The sequence below is a fragment of the Lithobates pipiens genome, unplaced genomic scaffold (assembly GCF_037356315.1).
Source record: "Lithobates pipiens isolate NorthernLeopardFrog02 unplaced genomic scaffold, aLitPip1_a1.2 Scaffold_10, whole genome shotgun sequence".
Taxonomy (NCBI): domain Eukaryota; kingdom Metazoa; phylum Chordata; class Amphibia; order Anura; family Ranidae; genus Lithobates; species Lithobates pipiens.
This window is the reverse complement of record NW_027507686.1, coordinates 14,493,143-14,517,596: the sequence shown is the minus strand read 5'-3', so window position 1 is coordinate 14,517,596 and position 24,454 is coordinate 14,493,143. Positions and strand designations below refer to the sequence as shown.

The window sequence follows — 24,454 nt, the reverse complement described above, 5'->3', positions numbered from 1 at the left end:
GAAAGTTTAAAAGTTCATGTGCGTGTAAAGGCAGGTGTCCCAATACTTTTGGTAATATAGTGTATATACAGTATACATGTATGTATGGCAGTATGGATATATAGATATATAACATAAATAGTTATGGTTCCTATAGTATAGTCCAGCGATTCTCAACCAGGTTTTTGGAACCTGGTTCAGAACCCTAGGGTTCCTCCAGAGGTTGCTAGAGGTTCCTTCAGCATTGCGCAATTTCTGCCTCTCAGATAAGTTCCCACCGACACCATTGATCTTTTTAGCTCTCTGTAAGGAGGTAATTCTTCCCAATGACCACAAGTGTGAGGACCATTCTTCCCACTGACCATCACACTAACCTTTTCAACACAGAGGAACCCTTGAAATAGTTCTCCAGTTTCGAGGAACCCCCTGCTAAAAGTTAGAAATCTACAACTCATGATACAGTGATTCTCAACCAGGGTTCCGTGGATCCCTAGGGTTCCTCCAGAGGTTGCTAGAGGTTCCTTCAGCATTGGGCAATTTCTGCCTCTCGGATAAGTTCCCACTGACACCATTGATCTTTTTAACTATATGTAAGGAGGTAATTCTTTCCAATGCCCACAAGTGTGAGGAGCATTCTTCCCACTGACCATCACACTAATGTATCATGAGTTGTAGATTTCTAATTTTTAGCAGAGGTTCCTGAGACCGGAGAACTATTTCAAGGGTTCCTCTGTGTTGAAAAGGTTAGTGTGATGGTGAGTGGGAAGAATGATCCTTACACTTGTGGTCATTGAGAAGAATTACCTCCTTACATATAGCTAAAAAGATCAATGGTGTCGGTGGGAACTTATCTGAGAGGCAGAAATTGCCCAATGCTGAAGGAACCTCTAGCAACCTCTGGAGGAACCCTAGCGTTCCACGGAACCCTGGTTGAGAATCAGTGTATCATGAGTTGTAGATTTCTAACTTTTAGCAGGGGCTTCCTCGAAACTGGAGAACTATTTCAAGGGTTCCTCTGTGTTGAAAAGCTTGTGAAAGGCTGCTATAGTCAGTCTAGCACTGGCAGCCTAGAAGCATGGAAGGTTCTACACCAGTAATGAAAAGTAATAAACATTGCTCGCTCCACCCACCGGAAATCCCTTTGGCGTTCTCCCTTGAACTTTTCTGCCCCTGCGAGTTGTTGGGACTCGGCTCGGAGGCGTTAATCCTCTTCCTCTGACGCACGGTGGTCATTGTATCGGCCGTTCTCACATACCTCCCAGGCAGATCCCTGGAAGAGAGAGGTTATATCAGCTCTGGTGTCCTCACAATAAACATCATCTACACAGACGGATTACCCGAGGATGAATTCTTCCTTCTCTGTGCTGGACAGATAGAGCTTTAGTGATCCTTCGATCTCGGCGGGGATTTGGTGAGATTTCCTCGTCTTCCCTGTCCTGGGGACACAACAGGAAGTAAGAGGAGATCTTCACAAAGATAGGGGAAATCCCCTGTTAGTAGTCACCTGAACAGGTGTCTCCATTGGAAGATTTACCCTCTATTATCTCTTCTAGTGACAATGGTCATGAGAAACTCCCCAGCCAGGAGACACAGATAGCAATATGGAAGGATTGGCAATCATGTGACCACTGTCAATGGTTGTCATAGTGGTCACATGATTGGGAACAGTCCCACTGGTTACAAATCATTAGCCCGGACCAAGAGCTGACAGCTTGTGCTCTGTGCTGGAAGCAAGCGACACATACGTGCGGCAGGTGGGCATTAAAGCCCACCCTATTGTTGCCGTGGCAGGCGGCAACAGGTTAACCTTCCACACTCCACCCATAACTTGAGAAATATTTGGCTATACATCCTCTTCGTAGTATATTTATAAAGCAGTGACTCTGACGTTTGCCTATCATTCACTGCAGGGTAATCTTCCAGATGCTTGTGTTTTAAGACTGAACTATACCCACCTCCACTCCAGCGCTGTGGTGTCCCTCGCCAGCCATTGTCATCTTTGACCAGTCTTCTTCTGTGGCCTTTACCATTTCCTTTTTGCCCATTAAATGGCCCCACAGCCTCTAGAATGTTGAAATATGTTGTCCTCTAACAGCTGGAGAGCCCCTGGTTGCCTTGTTTCTAGAAATAAGGTAACAATGGGCCAGTTGGGGCCACTGGGGGCTGGTCTTCTTTCCAGGGCACTGATCTTGGGCCGGTCTTCTTCCGGGGCATCGATCATCTTGGGCCGGTCTTCTTTCAGGGCACCGATCTTGGGCCAGTCTTCTTCCGGGGCACTGATCTTTGGCCGGTCTTCTTCCGGGGCATCGATCATCTTGGGCCAGTCTTCTTTCAGGCACCGATCTTGGGCCAGTCTTCTTCCGGGGCACTGATCTTTGGCTGGTATTCTTCTGGGGCACCGATGTTGGGCTGGTCTTCTTCTGTGGCACTGATCTTCGGCTGGTTTGAGGGCCTTTACCAATTCCCTATCATCCAGTAAATGGCCCCTGTGGCATGCTTAAACATATCTTTACCTAACAGCTGGACAGTCCCTGGTGGCCCATGGCTACCTTGTGCCTAGAAATAAGGGTCATCTGAACACCATAGTTAACAGTTGGACCAATGTGGCCCCTAAGGGCTCTTACTATTTTCCTGTCACCCCAAAAATGAAAATATGGTATCCCTGAACAGCTGGAAAGCCCCCAAGTTGCCTTGTTCCGAGAAATAGGGATCATCTGATCACTGTAGATCACAGTTGGACAACTGTGACCCCTGAAGACCCTTACCATTTTACCCAGTAAATGGCTCCTCAGACATGGCTATGATGAAAAAAAAATTGTCCAACAACAGCTGAGATGCCCATGGCTGCCTTGTCCTTCAAAATAAGGGTCACCTGATCACCAATTAGAAAGCCTCTGAGGGCCCTTATTATTTCCCTTCTTATCCAAAAAATGTCCCTTCAGCCTCGAGCATGCTGAAACATTGTCACCTAAAAGCCGGAGAGCCCCAAGATGCTCATGGCTGCCATGTTCCTAAAAATAGGAGTCATATGATAACCAATAGGTAACAGCCCCTGAGGGCCCTTATCATTTTCGTGTCACCCAGAAAATGGCCCTTCGAGCATGCTGAAATATGTTGTCACCTAAGAGATGGAGAACCTCAAGATGCTCATGGCTGCCTTGTGCCTAGAAATAGGGGTCACCATGTGTAACAACAGGACAGCTGTGGACCTTGAGGGCCCTTACCATTTCCCTCATCGTCCAGTAAATGGCCCCTCACCAGCCTCCAGCATGTTGAAACATTGTCCCGCAACAGCTGGAGAGCTTCTACTTGACCCTTTTTTTCAGGGGCAGTGTAATCATGGGTAACTGGAAGCTCTCCAACTGTTGGGAGGCAATGTTTCAACATGCTGGAGGCTGAGGGGCCATTAAGTGGTTGATGAGTGAAATGGTAAGGCCCTCAGGGGCCACAGCTGTGCTGTTGTTACTCATGGTGATCCCTATTTCTAGGAACAGCACAGCTATGAGCATCTTGGGGCTCTCCAGCTCTTAAGTGACAATGTATCAGCATGCTGGAGGCTGAAGGGCCATTTTCTGGGTAAGTGAAGGAAAAAATGAGGGCCCTCAGGGGCCACACCTGTCCTATTGCTACCCATGGTGATCAGATGACAATTATTTCTAGGGACAAGGCAGCCATGGGCAACTTGGGGCTTCTTATTTGTTAGTATACAGCATGTTTCATCATTCTCAAGCCTGGGGGGGGGGGCATTTTTTTGAATGTCGAGGGAAATAGTAAAGAGGCCCTCAGGGGCTACAGCTGTCCTATTATTCTCTTTGGTGATCAGACGCCCATGGTTACCCTATCCCTAGAAACAAGGGTCATTTCTAGGGACAGGGTAACCATGGGCCTCTGATCAACATAGAGAATAATAGGACAGCCATGGGAGCACCATGGAGAGCAACAATAGGGTAGCTGTGGGCTACCATTACCCTTGAGCATGCTAAAACATGGTCACCTCTGAAGAGCCTCTGATTGCCATGGTCAGCCAACATCCAGAGAGTCTCTAGTTGCCATGGTCACCTAAAAACCAGAGAGCCTCTGGTTGGCATGGTCACCTAAAATCTGTAGAACCCCTGGTTTCCACGGTCACCTACACCTAACATCTGGAGAGCCCTTGATTGCCATGATCACCTAACATCTGGAGAGCCCCTGGTTGCCATGGTCACCTAAAATCTGGAAAGCCTCTAGTTGGCATGGTCACTTAACATTCAGAGAGCCCCTGGTTGCCATGATCGCATAACATCTGGAGAGTCCCTGGTTTCCCTGGTCACCTAACATCTGGAGAGCCCCAGGTTCCCACGGTCACCTAACATCTGGAGAGCTGATAGATAAAGTTCCTGGAGAGCCCCTGGTTGCCATGGTCACCTAACATCTGGAGAGCCCCTGGTTGCCGTGGTCACCTAACATCTGGAGTTCCCCTGGTTGCCATGGTCACCTATCATCTGGAGAGCCTCTTTCCAGATGTTAGGTGATCCCATGGTCCCATCCCATGATCACCTAACATCTGGAGAGCCCCTGGTTGCCACGGTCCCCTAACATCTGGAGAGCCCCTGGTTGCCATGGTCACCTAACATCTGGAGAGCCCTTGGTTGCCATGGTCACCTAACATCTGGAGAGCCCCTGGTTGCCATGGTCACCTAACATCTGGAGAGCCCCGGGTTGCCATGGTCACCTAACATCTGGAGAGCCCGGGTTGCCATGGTCCCCTAACATCTGGAGAGCCCCTGGTTGCCATGGTCACCTAACATCTGGAGAGCCCCTGGTTGCCATGGTCACCTAACATCTGGAGAGCCCCAGGTTGCCATGGTCACCTAACATCTGAAGAGCCCCTGGTTGCCATGGTCACCTAACATCTGGAGAGCCTCTGGTTGCCATGGTCACCTAACATCTGGAGAGCCCCTGGTTGCCATGATCACCTAACATCTGGAGAGCCTCGGGTTGCCATGGTCACCTAACATCTGGAGAGCCTCAGGTTGCCATGGTCACCTAACATCTGGAGAGCCCCGGGTTGCCATGGTCACCTAACATCTGGAGAGCCCCTGGTTGCCATGGTCACCTAACATCTGGAGAGCCCTTGGTTGCCATGGTCACCTAACATCTGGAGAGCCCCGGGTTGCCATGGTCACCTAACATCTGGAGAGCCCCGGGTTGCCATGGTCACCTAACATCTGGAGAGCCCGGGTTGCCATGGTCACCTAACATCTGGAGAGCCCGGGTTGCCATGGTCACCTAACATCTGGAGAGCCCCTGGTTGCCATGGTCACCTAACATCTGGAGAGCCCCTGGTTGCCATGGTCACCTAACATCTGGAGAGCCCCAGGTTGCCATGGTCACCTAACATCTGAAGAGCCCCTGGTTGCCATGGTCACCTAACATCTGGAGAGCCTCTGGTTGCCATGGTCACCTAACATCTGGAGAGCCCCTGGTTGCCATGATCACCTAACATCTGGAGAGCCTCAGGTTGCCATGGTCACCTAACATCTGGAGAGCCCCGGGTTGCCATGGTCACCTAACATCTGGAGAGCCCCGGGTTGCCATGGTCACCTAACATCTGGAGAGCCCCGGTTGCCATGATCACCTAACATCTGGAGAGCCCAGGGTTGCCATGGTCACCTAACATCTGGAGAGCCCCTGGTTGCCATGGTCACCTAACATCTGGAGAGCCCCGGGTTGCCATGGTCACCTAACATCTGGAGAGCCCCGGATTGCCATGGTCACTTAACATCTGGAGAGCCCCTAGTTGCCATGGTCACCTAACATCTGGAGAGCCCCTGGTTGCCATGGTCACCTAACATCTGGAGAGCCTCTGGTTGCCATGATCACCTAACATCTGGAGAGCCCCAGGTTGCTATGGTCACCTAACATCTGGAGAGCCCCTGGTTGCCATGGTCACCTAACATCTGGAGAGCCCCGGTTGCCATGGGCATCCAGTAAATGGTCCCCCATGGTTATCTTGTCCCTACAAATAGGGGTCATCGTGGGTAGGACAGCTGTGGCCCCTGAGGGCCCCTACTATTTCCCTGTCACCCCAGAATGACTCCTTAGACTTGAGTATGCTGAAACATGTAGTCCCCAAACATCTGGAAAGCCTCTGGTTACCCTGTCCCTAGAAACAAGGGTCATTCTGGGTAACAATGGGCCAGTTGTGACCCTTGAGGGGACATTTTCTCTGACTCTCAGTAAATAGCCCCCTATAGGACCCCCCAGTCCCCTCCCCGGGGTTACCGGCTCCAGTCTCCGCGGCCTCGCCTCAATCCCACCCGAAGACAAGGGGAGCTGATGTCGGCGGCGCCGTCTGGTTTCCTAGGCAACCAAGCTAGGCCAAGACTCTGCCCCCCTCCAGGCTGAATTGGTCCACTCCACCCCAGTACAGAGGAACAGGCATTGGAAGCCGCCAGCGCTCTGCAGAGGGGGAGATGGGGGTTGTAGTTCCCACCAGCCTCGGCTGAATCTCAGAGGTGTACATAGAAACTACAACTCCCAGGTTGCTGTGCGAAGAAGCTCTCGGCCAATCAAAAAAAAAAAAATCATATGCTCCAGCTGCTCTCAACAATAATGGGATCAGCCAATCAGCGTGCGGTATGCCGGGGAGGAGGCGGGCACTAGCCGGAGAAAATAAATTATATCGGATAATGGAACATTGTATGATATCACTGGATAATTATGTCTCTGTTACTGTACCAGTAACCAATGGGAACGCAGTAAAGAAAAAATCAACGCCCACATTCTATACAGCGAACAGAGCAGCGGGAGAGGATGAGCGGATCAGCAGCCAGCGTGTGTTATCATCAATTCGTCACGTGATACAAAGCCAGTGAATGGCAAGCAGGCACAGGGTGGGCATGACTTAGGCGATCCGTGGGCGTGACCTATGCGCTCAGTGGGCGTGACTCAAGCCCCATTCAATCAATTATACTCTATGGTGGAGGTGGTTCACAGCTCCACTACACATCACCTAATTCACCTGAATTATTATTATTATTATTATTATTATTATTATTATTATTAATAATAAACCCCCAAACCTGAACATAAAAACGATTTTATTAATAATAATAATAATAATAATTTATTATTAGTAACATTAATAATCATTATTATTATTTGTAACATTAATAATCATTATTATTTTTTATTTCGTGTTAGGGTGTTTAAAAAAATAAAAAAAAATAATTAAGTATTTATTTATTGCATTGTATTTATATTTTATTAATAAATGCTTGTGTATTTTTATTTTATTTTATTTATTATTATTTATTTTGTGTTAGGGTGTTTCAAAAAATAAAAAATAAATAATTAAGTATTTATTTATTGCATTGTATTTATATGTTAATTATAAATACTTGTGTATTTTTTTACATTTATTTATTAGTATTTATTTTGTGTTAGGGTGTTTCAAAAAATAAAAAAAATAATAAATATTTAAGTATTGATTTATTGCATTGTATTTATAATTTAATTATAAATACTTGTGTATTTTTTTACATTTATTTATTATTATTTATTTTGTATTAGGGTGTTTAAAAAAATAAAAATAATAATTAAGTATTTATTTATTGCATTGTATTTATATTTTATTAATAAATGCTTGTGTATTTTTTTTTACATTTTATTTATTATTATTTATTTTGTGTTAGGGTGTTTCAAAAAATAAAAAATAAATAATTAAGTATTTATTTATTGCATTGTATTTATATGTTAATTATAAATACTTGTGTATTTTTTTTACATTTATTTATTAGTATTTATTTTGTGTTAGGGTGTTTCAAAAAATAAAAAAAATAATAAATATTTAAGTATTGATTTATTGCATTGTATTTATAATTTAATTATAAATACTTGTGTATTTTTTTACATTTATTTATTATTATTTATTTTGTGTTAGGGTGTTTAAAAAAATAAAAAATAATAATAAATAATTAAGTATTTATTTATTGCATTGTATTTATATTTTATTAATAAATGCTTGTGTATTTTTTTTTTTACATTTTATTTATTATTATTTATTTTGTGTTAGGGTGTTTCAAAAATAAATAAATAAATATTTAAGTATTGATTTATTGCATTGTATTTATAATTTAATTATAAATACTTGTGTATTTTTTTACATTTATTTATTATTATTTATTTTGTGTTAGGGTGTTTAAATTTTAAAAAAAAAATAATAAATACTTAAGTATTGATTTATTTTGTTTTCTGTTTTAATTATAAATACTTGTGTATTTTTTTTACATTTATTTATGATTATTATTAGTAGTAGTAGTAGTAGCAGTGGTGTTAATATCCTAAAAAAAAAAAAAAAAAAGCGGTAAAATACTTGTGTATTGTTTTTTTTTTTTTTCATTTACAAATGAAATAAAATAATAAATACATTTAAATAAATGTAATAAAAAAATATGTTATTCTTACCTCCTCTGTGCAGTTAGTTTTGCAGAGAGGAGCCCCGATCCGCCTCTTCTCAGGTCCCTCACCGGTGGCTCCTGTCCCCTGCCGGGTGCCCCCACAAGAAAACAACTTGTTATGGGGGCACCCGAGCAGCTGCTCTGTGTGTCCATTCAGACATGGAGTCGAGGCCCACCCCCCTCCCCCTCTCTCTCTTCTCATTGGCTCACTGACTTTTCAACTAACAGCACCGGAAGCAAATGGCGCCCCACTGCCAATCAGGAGGAAGAGTCCCGGCCAGCCAAGTCTCTCGTCCAACATTGCTGGATAGAGAGGGGGCTCAGGTAAGTATTGGGGGGGGGGGGGGGGGGGCTGCTGACCACAGAAGGTTTTTTTTTTGTTTTTTTTATCCTAATGCATAGAATGCACCTTCTGCCTTTACAATCACTTTAACTTTAACCCCTTAACCTAAGAAAAGAAAAAATAGTAATAATAATAAAAGAAATAAAAGCTGATAGAAAAGTAAAAAAAAATAGTAATAATAAAAGAAATAAAAGCTGATAGAAAAGCTAAAAAAAAAAAAAAAACATAAAAACCTAAAACAAAAAAAATAGTAATAATAAATTAAATAAAAGCTGATAGAAAAGCTAAAAAAAAGAAAAAAAAACATAAAAGCCTAGCACGAAAAAATAAATAATTATAATAAAAGAAATAAAAGCTGATAAAAAAAATAGTAATAATAAATTAAATAAAAGCTGATAGAAAAGCTAAAAAAAAAAAGAAAAAAAACATAAAAGCCTAGCACGAAAAAATAAATAATTATAATAAAAGAAATAAAAGCTGATAAAAAGCTAAAAAAAATAAAAATAAAACAGAAAAACCTAGCACAAAAACAAAATAGTAATAAATAAAAGCTAAAAAAAAGAAGAAAAATAAAACATAAAAGCCTAAAAACAAAATAGTAATAAATAAAAGCTAAAAAAATAAATAAAAAAAACATAAAAGCCTAGCACCAAAAAATAAATAATTATAATAAAAGAAATAAAAGCTGATAAAAAAATAGTAATAATAAGTTAAATAAAAGCTGATAGAAAAGCTAAAAAAAAAGAAAAAAAAACATAAAAGCCTAGCACGAAAAAATAAATAATTATAATAAAAGAAATAAAAGCTGATAAAAAGCTAAAAAAAAAAAATAAAACAGAAAAACCTAGCACAAAAACAAAATAGTAATAAATAAAAGCTAAAAAAAAAGAAGAAAAATAAAACATAAAAGCCTAGCACCAAAAAATAAATAATTATAATAAAAGAAATAAAAGCTGATAAAAAGCTAAAAAAAACAGAAAAACCTAGCACAAAAACAAAATAGTAATAATAAAAGAAATAAAAGCTGATAGAAAAGCAAAAAATACAAAAAAAAACCCAGAAAAACCTAGCACCAAAATAAAATAAAAAATAAAAAATATATATATTATTCCTCTCACTTCTCCCCTGGAAGCTCCGTAATCATTTATGGAAAGAAAACACTGCAACCAAACATTGAAAATACTTGGCTTTTCTGCAATTTTTTTGTGTAGGTGATTGGATCCCTAACATCCTGTATTCTCCTACTGAGGCAGCAGGTGGCGCTTTAGACTTAAAAAAAGTGAGTCTGCAAACTAATAAGTTACATTCGGTGTCACCATAAAAAAAAAAAAAAAAAAAATACGACAACGCCAGCCTGCAGAAGAGGAAGTTTTACACTTGGCACCTCAATGGTGGGTGGTGCGTTAGATGTTCATAATATTAGGCATGGTTTGCATGGGCTGTTGACGGCCGATAAAAAAAAAGATGCAGCCGGGCCGCGGTCTTACCAAGCCCCAAATTAACATGGCCACACATTAACCACTTTATTACCGGCCACTTTCACCCCCCTTCCTGCCCAGGCCAATTTTCAGCTTTCAGCGCTGTCACACTTTGAATGACAATTGTGCGGTCATGCAGAACTGTACCCAAATTATATTTTTATCATTTTTTTTTATGTTCTTTTGGTGGTATTTAATCACCACTGGGGTTTTTATTTTTTCCTAAATAAACTAAAAAAGGGCAAAAAATGTTTCTGTGTTTCTGCTGAAATTTTCTGCAACTAAATCCTCTTTTTTTCATAAATTTAAAGTCCACAAAAAAAACTACAACAAAAAAAAAGTACAAATATCCCCCACATGACCCCCTTTTTGGAAAGCAGACAGTCCAAGGTATTTAATAAGAAGTTGTAATTTTTTTGTAATTTTTTTTTTTTAAATGAAGAAATAAAAAAAAAAAATTTCACAATTTTTTTTTTTTTTTTTTTTACCTACTGTCACCAGTGCAGTACAGAGACACTGACTAGTGACAGTATGTAAAAAAAAAGTAAAAAAAAAAAAATATATATAACCCTGATCACCCAGCTCCGTAGTAGGGTGTTACTGTGGTGAAAAAAAAAAATAAATAATAATAATTATTGTGAGTTTTTAAAGATTACATTTCTTAATTTTCCAAAGAATTGTGACAAAAAAAAATTGCAACTTTAAAAAAAAAAAAAAACTCACCATGCCTCTTACTAAATACCTTGGAATGTCTACTTTCCAAAAAGGGGGTCATTTGGGGGGTATTTGTACTGTCCTGACATTTTTAGGCCTTGAGAAATGAGATCCCCGTCAGTACATCAGGATTGATCGATTTTAAAATTTATCTCATAGTTTGTAACCAATTATTATACACTTATTGGGATTTTTTCCTTTTTTTTAACCAAAGACATGTAGCAGAATACATTTTGACCATAAATTTATGAAGACATTTATCGCTACATAGTTGGTAAGGTTGAAAAAAAAGACACCAGTCCCAACCTATGTGTGTGATTATATGTCAGTATTACATTGTATATCCCTGTATGTTGTGGTTGTTCAGGTGCTTATCTAATAGTTTCTTGAAACTAGCAATGCTCCCCCTCTGAGACCACCCCCTGTGGAAGGGAATTCCACATCCTTGCCGCTCTTACAGTAAAGATCCCTCTACGTAGTTTAAGGTTAAACCTCTTTTCTTCTAATTTTAATGAGTGGCCACGTGTCCTATTAACCACTTCAGCCCCTGAAGAACTTGCCCCCTTAAGGGCCAGGCCATTTTTTGTGATACGGCACCACGTCGCTTTAACTGACAATTACGCGGTCGTGCGACGTTGTCCCCAAATAATGTTTTCCCCCACAAATAGAGCTTTCTTTTGGTGGTATTTGATCACCTCTGCAGGTTTTATTTTTTGCGCTATAAAAAAAAAGAGCGACAATTTTGAAAAAAAAAAAAAAAAAATTTTTTTTTACTTTTTGCTATAATAAATATCCCCCAAAATAAAATAAAAAAAATTTCAGTTTAGGCCGATATGTATTCTACATATTTTTGTTAAAAAAAAAAAAAATCGCAATAAGCGTATATTGATTGGTTTGCGCAAAAGTTATAGCATCTACAAAATAGGGGATAGATTTATGGCATTTTTTTTTTTTACTAGTAATGGCGGCGATCTGCGATTTTATTGGGACTGCGACATTGCGGTGGACAGATCAGACACTTTTGAGGGACCATTGACATTTATACAGCGATCAGAGCTAAAAATAGCCACTGATGACTGTATAAATGTCACTGGCAGGGAAGGGGTTAACACTAGGGGGCGGTCAAGGGGTTAAATGTGTTCCCTGAGTGTGTTCTAACTGTAGTGGGGATGGGACTGCCTGGGGGAGGAGACCGATTGCTGTTCCTATATACTAAAAACACACGATCTGTCTCCTCTCCCCTGTCAGAACGGGGATGTGTGTGTGTTTACACACACACACACGCATCCCCGTTCTGGCTCTGTCAGGAGCGATCGCTGGTACCCGGCGGACATTTGGACCACCGGGCACACGCATCGGCTCCTCAGTGACGCAGCAGGCGCCCCCTATACCCCTTAAAGCGGCCGCCGATTACGGCGATTCGTACAGGGGAGACATTCTGCCACCATCGAACGGCGGGCAGTCGGCAAGAGGTTGAATTCACTTACGCAAAAAAGTTTTCTCCCTATTGTGGGGTCACCAGTCCGGCATTTGTATATTGAAATCATATCCCCTCTCAAGCGTCTCTTCTCCAGAGAGAATAAGTTCAGAGCTCCCAACCTTTCCTCATAACTAATATCCTCCAGACCCTTTATTAGCTTTGTTGCCCTTCTTTGTAGTCGCTCCATTTCCAGTACATCCTTCCTGAGGACCGGTGCCCAGAACTGGACAGCATACTCCAGGTGCGGCCGGACCAGAGTCTTGTAGAGTGGAGAATTATCGTTTTATCTCTGGAGTTGATCCCCTTTTTAATGCCAATATTACTGTTTGCTTTGTTAGCAGCAGCTTGGCCATTGCTGAGCCTATCATCTACGAGGACTCCCCAGGTCCTTTTCCATCCTAGATCCCCCCAGAGGTTCTCCCCCCAGTGTATAGATTGCATTCATATTTTTGCCACCCAAATGCATTATTTTACATTTTTCTACATTGAACCTCATTTGACATGTAGTTGCCCCTCCCCCCATTCATTTGTCCAGATCTTCTTGCAAGGTTTCCACATCCTGCGGAGAAGTTATTGTCCTGCTTAGCTTAGTATCACCCGCAAATACAGAGATTGAACTGTTCACCCCATCCTCCAGGTCGTCTATGAACACATTAAACAGGATTGGTCCCAGCACAGAACCCTGGGGGACCCCACTACCCACCTCTGACCATTCCGAGTACTCCCCATTTATCACCACCCTCTGAACTCACCCCTGTAGCCAGTTTTCAATCCATGTACTCACCCTATGGTCCATGCCAATGGACCTTACTTTGTACAGTAAATGTTTATGGGGAACTGTGTTAAATTCTTTTGCAAAATCCAGATACACCACGTCTACGGGCCTTCCTTTATCTAGATACACCACGTCTACGGGCCTTCCTTTATCTAGATACACCACGTCTACGGGCCTTCCTTTATCTAGATGGCAGCTCATCTCCTCATAGAAGGTTAATAGATTGGTTTGGCAAGAACGATTCTTCATGAATCCATGCTGATTACTGCTAATGATAGAGTTCTCATTACTAAAATCTTGTATATAGTCCCTTATCATCCCCTCCAAAAGCTTGCATACTATTGATGTTAGGCTAACTGGTCTGTAATTCCCAGGGATGTATTTTCGTCCTTTTTTAAATATTGGAGCTACATTGGCTTTTCTCCAAACAGCTGGTACCATTCCAGTCAGTAGACTGTTCGTAAAAATTAAGAACAATGGTCTGGCAATTACTTGACTGAGTTCCTTAAGGGCCCTCGGGTGCAAGCCATCTCGGTCCCGGTGACTTATTAATGTTAAGTTTTCCAAGTCTATTTCTAATTCTGTCCTCTGTTAGCCATGAGGGTGCTTCCTGTGACGTATCATGAGGATAAACACTGCAGTTTTGGTTACTTAAACCACTGATTCCCTTGTGAAGACTGAGAAGAATAAATTCAACGCCTTCACCATCTCTCCATCCTTAGTAACCAGATTCCCTTCCTCATTCTTTATGGGACCAATATGATCTGACCTCCCTTTCTTACTATTTATGTACTTAAAGAATTTCTTGGGATTTTTATTTACTCTCCTCCGCTATGTGCCTTTTGTGTTCTATATTATCCACCCTGATTGCGCCCTTACATTTCTTGTTGCATTCTTTGTAAAGTTGGAATGCTGATGATGATCCCTCAGCCTTGTATTTTTTAAAGTCCTTCTCCTTCAAATTTGATTATATTGGGTATGCTTTATGGCAAAAAGTAGTTTTTTTTTTTTTTTTTTTATATTTGGTCTTTTGTTCATTTATATAAAAAAAAAGTGGTAATCAAATACCACCAAAAGAAAGCTCTATTTGTGTGAAAAAAATTATAAAAATGTAATTTGTGTACAGTGTTGCATGAGCGCAGATTTACCAGGTAAATTAGCAAGGTGCTGAATAGTAGGGATGGGCGAACGGATCGGCCCGAGCATAAGTGCTCGGGCCGGACTTTCATTGTTCGGCAAACAGCCGAGCAAACAGGTCGTTTGACCGTTTGTTCGGCCAACCAAACTGACCACAATGCATTGTGGCGCTGAACAGTACACTGCAAGCCCTGATTGGCTGAAGCAGTGAAAGCTTCAGCCAATCAGGGCACACAGCACGGTCAGAGTCACGATTGGATACTGTCATCATGACTTTATCCAATCATGGCTCATTCCCACCCCACAGTATAAAAGTATTCTTTCAATGGCAGCCATTTTCAGTATGATTTCGGCGTGAAGATAGAATGGGCTCTGATCAGTGCTATTAGTTTGTGTGCTATACTGTGCTATTTTGCTTCCATGGTCAGTGTAGAATATTAGTTTAGTGTCAGTCTAGGGATAGTGTGTGTAGTGAGGAGGGACCATTATTCAGCTTTGCATAGTGTGCAGTTAGAGTAGGGACAGCTCAGATAGTTTCACTGTAGTGTAGTGAGACCGTGTCAGTAATCTCGACATGGTCTTAGTGTATAGCTAGAGTAGGGACAGTTCAGATAGCGTCAGTGTGTAGTGACGGTTGAACACCATCTATTTGATTGCGTTACTGCCGGTTTAACGTAATTTAATTCTGTGTGCGTTACTGCCAGTTTAACGCCATATCGTTTTGCGAGCATTACTGCCAGCTTAATACTATATCGGTCTGGGTGCGTTACTGCCAGTTTATCGCCATATAGTTCTGTGTGCGTTACCGCCAGTTTAACGCCATATAGTTCTGTGCTTTCTGCACGTTTGGTGCATTATATTGCAGTATATTATAGTGTATTCATGGAGTGTGTCTGCATATTGTAAGTACTCAAATTAAAGTGCACCAAACACCTCTTTACATTGATTAAAGTGCATCTACGTACAAATATCAACTTCTTCTTTACCTTTGCTTATAAGCACCGCCCCCTCCCTCCCAATAATGTCTGGGAGGACAACAAGGAGAGGCAGACGCTCCCATTGAGGAGTCAGCTGAGTTATTTGACCACAGCATCAGCCACTTGCTCCTTGATGATGCCCAGCCATTACTGGTTTCAGATGTTGGTTCTGAGGTTGAGGATGACAGGAACATGAGCCTAGAGGGAGGAACATTGGTAGACAAATTGGCATTCATGTTCCCCAAGGCGCAGTGTATTGCCAAGTTGTCTCCGGTGGTAATGATGAAGATGGAGGAGATGAGGAGGAGGTCACTGATGCAACTTGGGTGCCAGATAGAGAAGAGGAGGAAACTGAAGGTGAGGCAGCAAAACCCCAAGAAGGCGGACATCAAGAAAGATTAGAGCGCAGTCACCCCACTCCATCACATTCTGCAGCTGTTATCTCCTGGCCCACTCCCAAAAGCTCCGCAGTCTGGGCCTTTTTCAGCACATCTGCAGCAGATTGCACCTTTGCTATCTGCAAACTGTGTCTCAGGCATATCAAACGTGGCAAAATTTGGGTACCACATCCTTAACAAGGCATTTAACGCCCAACCACTGAGCCCGTTGGCAAGAGCACCTAAAAGCCACACAAAAGGGGCACAAATCTGTCCCTCCTCCTCACCCACTTCAGTTTGCCCCAGCAATACCGAGTCATTACCTTTCAGCAGCCTCCACTGACAGGGATGATGGTATAGCACAGGGTGTTCCAGGTTCTAGCAGCACACCACCAGCTGTAGACTAGCTGGCAAATTTCTTTGCCCCCATCCACTGCAGCAAAAACAAAAATACAGTCCCTGCCACCCACATGCCCAGCGTCTGAATGCAAGCTTGTCAAAGCTGTTGGCTCTCCAACTTCTGCATTTCAGCCTGCTGGATTCTGCCCCCTTCCGTGAATTCGCACAATGTGCTGTATCACAATGGCAGGTTCCCAGTCGCTACTACTTTTCATGTAAGGCTGTTCCATCTCTCTATCATCACGTGGAAGGGAATGTTCTGGCATCCTTGGGCAAGGCAGTTAGCCGGGCCGTCAACGAGTACCTGTGTCAGTATGGCACAATGACATGCTTAGGCCACCTCAGCTTTTTTTTCCCACGTCAATGGCTGATCATTAAGGATGGATGCACTGTATTGTCACCATTTGAGGAGGCCACAAGGATGGTGAGCAGTGACAGTGCATGCATTAGTAACACAATCCCTGTTGTGTCCCTGCTGGAGCAGACTCTGTGTGGCATTATGGACAGGGGACTGGAGGAAGAGGAGAACTTTATCCAGACACCACCGTTCCTATTTCACAGAACACACAGGAGGAGAGAGGGGAGGAGGATGAGGAGGAGCATTCTGGCACTTTCATAGGCTTCGAAGAAGAGGAAGACATGCGTCAATCTGTAAGCGATGGCTTTCCAACCCCAGTACCCTTGGGAGTAGTACGTGGCTGGGAAGAGGAAGTTCCAGATGCTGTCACCCTGAGTGACTCTGAAGAGTCTGCTTCTCAAGCCTCTGCAAATTTGAGGCGCATGGGCCACCTCATGCTTCAAAGCCTGCAAAAAGTACCCAAGAATACATGGCATAAAGGAGAATGATTACTAGTTGGCAACCCTCCTTGACCACCGTTATAAGGGGAAGGTCTCCGAACTCATCCCATCCCAACGGAGAGTGCAGAAGATCATCTCTTGAGGACATGTTAAAGAGGATTTTATTTTATGTTTTTCCTGGCTCCAGTTGGTTACAGTGTCGTGGAAAACGTAGTTTTGAGTCTTCTGTTGGTCAAGAGAGGAGCGTTGGAGAAGGTGTAAGAAAAAACAATTCCATAGCTCAACTCACCAACCAGTCTGCTCAAATTAACCTGTCTAACCATCTGTTAAAAGCAAGGGTTTAGTTGGCACACATTTGCAAACGCATGAAAAAGCTGCAAGGCCTCGTCCCGGCACTGTGTTGCTTGTAGCCCTAACACTACAAATTTCTAAGTGTCTCCACAGTGGAAGCACATGCATGGAATGGATAGATGTGGGACAGGTGAGCCTGGAGGCTGCCCAAGCCCCCTTAAAGCAACAGGAGCACACTGGACACCCAGCAAGAGCACAATGGCAGCGAAAGGTGCCCAGTGTGTCCCCGGACCATATTTACGAACAGTAACAAAAAACTGGCCAATGCCCACACCCATAACTGGCCTTCACAGTAAGGAGCACATCTGTGTTGCTTGCAGTGCTCCTGTTCCTTTAAGGGGGCTTGAGCAGCCTCCAGGCTCACCTTATTCCACATCTATCCATTCCATGCATGTGCTTCCCCTGTGGAAACACTTATAAATTTGTAGTGTTAGGACTGCAAGCAACACAGGGTGCCGTGACGAGGCCTTGCAGCTTTCACATGCATTTGCAAATGTGTGCTAACTAAACCCCTGCTTTTAACAGATGGTTAGACAGGTTAATTTGTTTGATCAGCAGACTGGTTGGCGAGTTGAGCTATGGAATTGTTTTTGTCTTACGAGTTGTTGGGCTGCCCTGCATCCAGCGTGCTTTCAGAATGGGTATTCAGTGCTGCAGGAGGTTTCGTTACTGATCATAGAACACGTCTGTCCACAGACTCCGTGGACCGTTTTACTTTTATAAAAATGAATCATTCCTGGATTACCAGCTATGAAGCCTCTGATTAAGTCTTTTTGGGATGTGGAATCTCCGCAGGACTTCGAGGCTGCCTAACTTTGAGGGTGTTCAATCATTTCATCTAGAAGAATATTTTCGGTATAGGTCTCATGGGCACAACACCCAAAGACCAATTTTTCAGCACCTGTTTGACAGGTGCATATGATTGTAATTTTTTACAGCAAGGCCAATTCTGGCTTTCATCAAGACTACCTCTATAGGGTTACTGTGGGAAGGCGCCCCCGACACCCAAAGACCAATTTTAACGCACCAGTTACTTCTTTCCAAAGTCAAAGTGACACCAGAATGTATCAAAAAAAAAAAAAAAAAAAAAAACTCTCTAATCTTGTTTCTGGTGCACTATATGGCTTCATCCCACTCCCCAGCTGTTGCTGAGCAAAATAAAGGCAGCTTGCAGGGAAAATTTCATTTTTATTAGCTCTATAAATGCAATTATTGCTGCAGCAGATTCTAGCCATGGTACAGATCTGCCACTTTACAGGTAGACTAAGGGGACCCCCCAGGCAGTATATTGGAAGGATTTTTTCATTTTTATGCCTTCACTTTAAAAATTATGTTTTTCAAACTTTTTTTTTTATATTGATACATGTCCCCCAGGACTGGACCCGGACCCCTATAAGCCATTGTATGCCCAATTACTACAAAATGGGCACTTTTGCGGTTTGACATTTGAGTCCTATTGACTTTAATGGCGTTCGTTATTCAGATCCGAACTTTCACTGTGTTCGAAAGTTCTGCTGTGAACCCAACAGGGGTTCCGTTCGGCCCATCCCTACTGAATAGCAAAAAAAACACTCTGGTCATGAAGGGGCAAAACTTTCCAGAGGTCAAGTGGTTAAATATTAAACCAAGTGCATTACAAAATTAATTTTAGAAAGTTTCTTACTGCATTACTCTGTAATTGGGTTTACAAATTTAGATTATGGACTACTCTTCCTTGGCAGAAGGATGCGGCGTTCATGCCATGGGAGGGCGCGGCTCTGGTCTCCAACGCCAAGGATGCAGTCACCGAGCCCTTCATCAAGGGACATGAAGGATGTCACTTATTCCCCAAACTGGAATTAGGAGCTCTATTTTTCCACCTGTGACCTCACTGAATACTGAATATAAAAATATATTTCATATTCATATGTCAAGCCTGTTTGTCGGCCCCCATTCCGATGACAGACAGCTCAGTGACAGACTCCAGCTGTCAACTATTTGACTTCCAGATGCCGCCGTCGTGCCCTTGAAACACCCATCAGCTTAATATTTTCATGTTGCATTTATTACTAGGGATGAGCGGAGGGATTTCGCTGAATTCAATTTAGCTGCGAAATTAACTAAATTTCCCTGAAATGAAAACTCAAATTTCACTCAGCAAAATTTGCTTCCAAAATTGTATTTTTTTTTTTCAATTTTCGATACTTAACCCTTTTGCTGCTAGCGCCTTTTTGTAATTTCGATATTTAACTCTTATTGATACTATCCCTTTTTTTTTATTATTTCGATACTTAAAGAGGAAGTAAACCCTTCCAAACAACTTGGACCTATAGGTAAGCCTAGATTAAGGTTTACCTGTAGGTCCAAGCAATATCTCCTAAACCTATATGGTTTAGGAGATATTTGCCCGAAAATGGGCACCGCTGTCTACGGCGCATGCGCCGTAGACAGCGGCGCGCATGCGCACTAAATGCGGCAAATCCAAGAATGGATTTGCCAAATTTGTCGACTCCCGTGCGCATGCGCGGGAGTGACGTCATCGCGGCTTCGCCGTATGACAGTGGCGGAGCTGCGAGGCGCGACTCCCGTGCGCATGCGCGGGAGTGTCATCGCGGTTGCGCCGCTGTGATTCGTCGGAGCTGCGAGACGCCACAAGCAACATGGATGCGGCGGACTACAGGGATCAGCGGCGACTTCGCTGGCTCCTGTGTCAGGTAAGTGACACATAATGAGCTACTATGCGATGCATAGTAGTCCATTATGCTTTACCTTTGCAGGGAAACAAAGAGGAAGTAAACTCATCAGGGTTTACTTCCTCTTTAACCCTTTTGCTAGCACCTTGTGTAATTTTAATACTTTACCCTTTTGCCGATGGCACCTTTTAAAATTTCGATACTTAACCCTTTTGCTGCTTGCGCTTTTATTACATTTTTTTATTTCGATACTTGACCCTTTTGCTGCTGGTGCTTTTTTTGTAATTTCGATACTTAACCCTTTTGCGGCTAGCCCCTTTCTTTGTGCAATTTTAATACTAAACCCTTTTGCTGCTTGCGCTTTTATAAAAAAAAAAAAATGTATTTCGTTACTTGACCCTTTTGCTGCTAGAGCTTAAATTAACTTTTTTTTTTTATATATACTTAACCCTTTTGCTAGCGCCTTTTTTTTTTTGATATTTAGCCCTTTTGCTGCTAGCAATTTTTTTTGTAATTTCAATCCTTAACCCTTGTGCTGCTAGAGACTTTAAAAATAAATAAATAATAATAATGTATTTCAATACTTAATCCTTTTAGCTCCTAGTGCCTTTCTTTGTAATGTCGATATTTAACCCTTATTGCTACTAGCGCTTTTTTGTAATTTCTATGCTTAACCCCTTTTGCTGCTAGCACTTTTTTTTTATTATTTTGATACTTAACCCTTTTGCTAGTGCCTTTTTTTTGTAATTTTGATATTTAGCCCTTTTACTGCTAGCACCTTTTTCTGTGTAATTTTTAATAATTTACCCTTTTGCTGCTAGCATTTCGATATTTAACCCCTTTGCTGCTAGCAACTTTTTTTTCCTGTATTTTTGATACTTAACCCTTGTGCTGCTAGAGACTTTTTATTTTTAATTTAGATACGTAACCCTTTTGCCGCTAACAACTTTTGGGTCCAATTGGTGCCTGAAAAATCCCAGTCCATGCTTCTCTCTAATTACCATTAGGGGTGTGGCAACCTAGCAAGTATTAGACTGTATTTTGGTTATGGTTTTAAGGCTGCATTCACACCTGAGCGTTTCAAAGTCGCACGTTTTTACCGCAATTTTGTTCAGGTCACCAATGTAAAAGGCAGAGAAACGCCTGTAATCTGCCCCAAAGAAGCTTGTGTTCTTTTTTTGAGTTTAGGGCGTTTTTCAGGCGTTTTGCTTCAGGTGACAAAAACGCTCAGATGTGAACAGGTGCCATTGAAATGAATGGGATTTTGCACGTTGGGCGTTTTACGAGCTGAAAACAGGTGTGAATGCAGCCTAAATTATATGTCCAACAGGCTTGTACAGGGGTGATGGTCTGCTGTTTGGCCATATAGTGTACTTGTTAGGTACAGCAGCCAACAGTGTTCAAGCTAAAAGATCTAGAGGAGCAGAAGATCACACCAGGTTTACTTCCAGTCAGCTGAAAAAAAAAAAAAAAGGAAGGTCACCCTGGGCAAGAGGTCACCAAAACTAAGTAACTAAAAAAGTTAAAACCACTTGCCGACCACCCACAGTATATATACGTAATATCGGGGGTTATGGCAGCAGCCCCGCCCCTTTTCAGCAATTTCCAGGTTTACCGGTGCAGTCGGTAAACTTGGAAGTGATCCAATACGGCTGATGGCTAGGCAGGAAGTCGAATGACGGCAAGATGACCCCCACCTCAGCTCTATGCCCTTGGAGGACTGGAGCGACCGCTAACATAATTTATAAATTATAATGTTTTGGGGTTCTAAGTAATTTTCTAGCAAAAAAAATAAAAATTGTTTTTAACTTGTAAAGAGAGTCTGAAAAAGAGGTTCGGTCCTTAATAAGTGGTTAAAGTGTATTTTTTCCAAAACAATTGTGCTTGAAAGACCGCTGGGCTGTGACATAAAATATTGCAACAATCACAATTTTATTCTGTAGGGTCTCAGATATTATATATATACATACATACATTATATATATATATATATGGCCCCTTTCACACATGCGGATGGTATGTCCGTATTTCATCCATCCGTTTGCGGATGAAATACGGACATACATTCATCCCTATGGGATAGCGGGTGTCTGCGGATGAGCATCCGCAGACACCCGATTTTGTCCGCCTCCGCAACAGTCCGATTCTGCAGACTGAGGAAAATCCTATTTTTCTATCCGTCTGCAGAGCGGATCGGACGAACACGGACAGACGGTCCGTGCTCATCCGATCCCCATAGAGGAGAATGGAGAGCTGACAGGGCGGTCCCCGCACAGTGTGCGGAGACCGCCCTGTCCGCAGCCGGCTCAGCGGGGACAACGGAGCGATCCCCGCTGAGCGAGCGGATCTTCACGGGGCGGATCATTACTGATCCGCCCCGTGTGAAAGAGGCCTAACACCTTACATGAGTCACTACATTCAGTCCATAAAATACCCACAAGACCACGCAGGTTATTTAAAATGTGTTTATTACCAAAATACAATATGAAAGTCCATATGTGACAAACTTTTGTAAAGCAAAATAAATTATTCTAACATTTTACAGTATCTGTAAAAGGTAGTTGAAATACTAAAGGATTCGCCTCCTTTCTCCGCACAGTCTACCCTGAATACAGCAACATTCCTATATGTTAAGGCATGCACAGCTGAAATATTTGGGGGGGTGGGTTGTAGAATATACAATAAAAGGAAAACGTGAGAAGCCATGAGTCTAAATTGTCAGTTTTTCAAAAGCAGAGAACTTTGGCTTAACAAAAGGAAAAATAAAATAAAAATAAAATTAGTGTTACATAATAAAAAGTAAGTTAACCGAATCCTATAGAAACTATGAAGCAATGCAATTCCATGGAGCACCACTGTTTTCTTTAGAAGTTGGGCTCTGAATTCTAAGAGGTAATTCTAAAAGAAAAATTATCGGAACTAATACATTACATATCAACCTTTGCAGCCATTCACTTACTTTACCCAACAATGATATTTAAAAAAAAAAAAAACTTTCCAAGTGCTGTGCTATTTGAGCAACTGAAAATGATCCGTGTAGATTGGCCCTTATTTGTATACGGTCATAAGAGAATTGCAAAGCAAGAATCTGAATATTCAGTCTTAGTCTTCAGGACATCATAGGACATGAAGGGTCTTCTTCACCTCTTGTCTGGTGGTCCTCGGTGATGCAACGTTGCGCTTGCTTCATGACTTCATCGCCAATCTCGGCATCGTTACGCCGAGAGCAGGCTTCCGCGGTGAGATGTTATGATGCCCTGCACTTATAATCAGTCTTAAGAGCTGAAAGAAGTTGGGCGTCATTAAAGACAGAGGAAAGAGGACATCATGTGGCAGAGAAGAGCACCTTCAGGGAGAGGCAACGGGGCATGTTTTGCCTCCAGTGAGGTTTTGGGGGAAAAAAAACCTAAGTCAGTTGAATTTGGTAACACTCAGTCTAATGTAGAGGCATCTGTGTCTCCATCCCAAACTTCCAAAGGGTTTACAAAAAATTTCCCCTGGGACTTTTTAGGAGATAAATACCCAAAAAAAAAGTCAACTTTTTTTTTATAGAACATATAAAAACCATCTCAGATTAAAAAACGAGTGCACCACAACTAATTATTAATATTAGTATTAATCACACAAGATGGACTCAAACCAATGATTCATCATGGAGGGCATTTCATGAATCATGGTTGGCTTCTCATCAGGAGTTTTGGTTTTTGCGGATAGGGTTTATCTCAATCTAATCAAGCAAAATTCCTTTAAGGAAGTAGATCTTCCACACTGGATGGTTACCATAAATGGGAAGCTTCCCCCAGGGGGGGGTTGTGAAAACATGGGGGAGGAAATCTAATGGTGTACTGGAGGCAAAGGCAAGTGACCACAAAGAATAAAGGCCCTAGGGGAAAAAAAAAAAAAAAAAACACAGGTAGACCTCGAGTGATAAACAAGAGTTCACCTACAAGCCATGCATTAAATCCGAGAGCCAGATGGCCACCTGGCTCTTGGACTTAATGCACAGCTTGTAGAAGAAGTCTTTAGCCTACCATGTCACTTGCCTCTGCCTCCAGTGCACCATTGGACTTCCTACCCCACGTTTCCACAACTCCCGGGGGGGGGGGGGGGGGAGACTTCCCGTTTATGTTAACCATCCAGAGTGGAAGATTTACTTCCTCAAATAATTTTGTTTGATTATAATGAAATACACCCCATCAGCAATACCAAAACCCCTGATGAGAAGCCAACCATGATTCATAAAACGCCCTCCATGATGCTCCTGATGACGTGAACCATGATTGACGAAACATGTTGAGTTCCATGATGTATCTCTATTTGGAATCATGTTTTATGAAGAGCCCAATTTATGGAGGTATTATCATGTGATTGATTGTAACAATTATCTGTTGTACACTTGTTTTTAATTTAGGATATGTTTTTTTTATGTTCTAATAAAAGGGGATTAGGATTTTTTTTTTATAAACTCTTTCTTAGTAGGCTGAGATTTTAGAAGACACTTTGTAGGCCTCCTATACCAAAAAAAAAAAAAAA

General features: G+C 42.1%; 1 protein-coding gene across 1 annotated transcript in view; it reads right to left on the bottom strand.

The window, feature by feature from the left end:
* Positions 1–6,427, bottom strand: part of DPY19L3 (dpy-19 like C-mannosyltransferase 3) — an 87,497-nt gene extending 81,070 nt beyond the window's left edge. Inside the window, exons 1-2 of the mRNA XM_077451602.1 lie at positions 6,244–6,427; positions 1,110–1,249 (exon numbers count right to left, since the gene is read on the bottom strand). Coding sequence (XP_077307728.1) covers positions 1,110–1,212 — 103 coding nt within the window. The 5' untranslated portion in view covers positions 1,213–1,249; positions 6,244–6,427. The remainder of the gene's footprint in view (positions 1–1,109; positions 1,250–6,243) is intronic.
* Between the last annotated feature and the right edge of the window lie 18,027 nt (positions 6,428–24,454).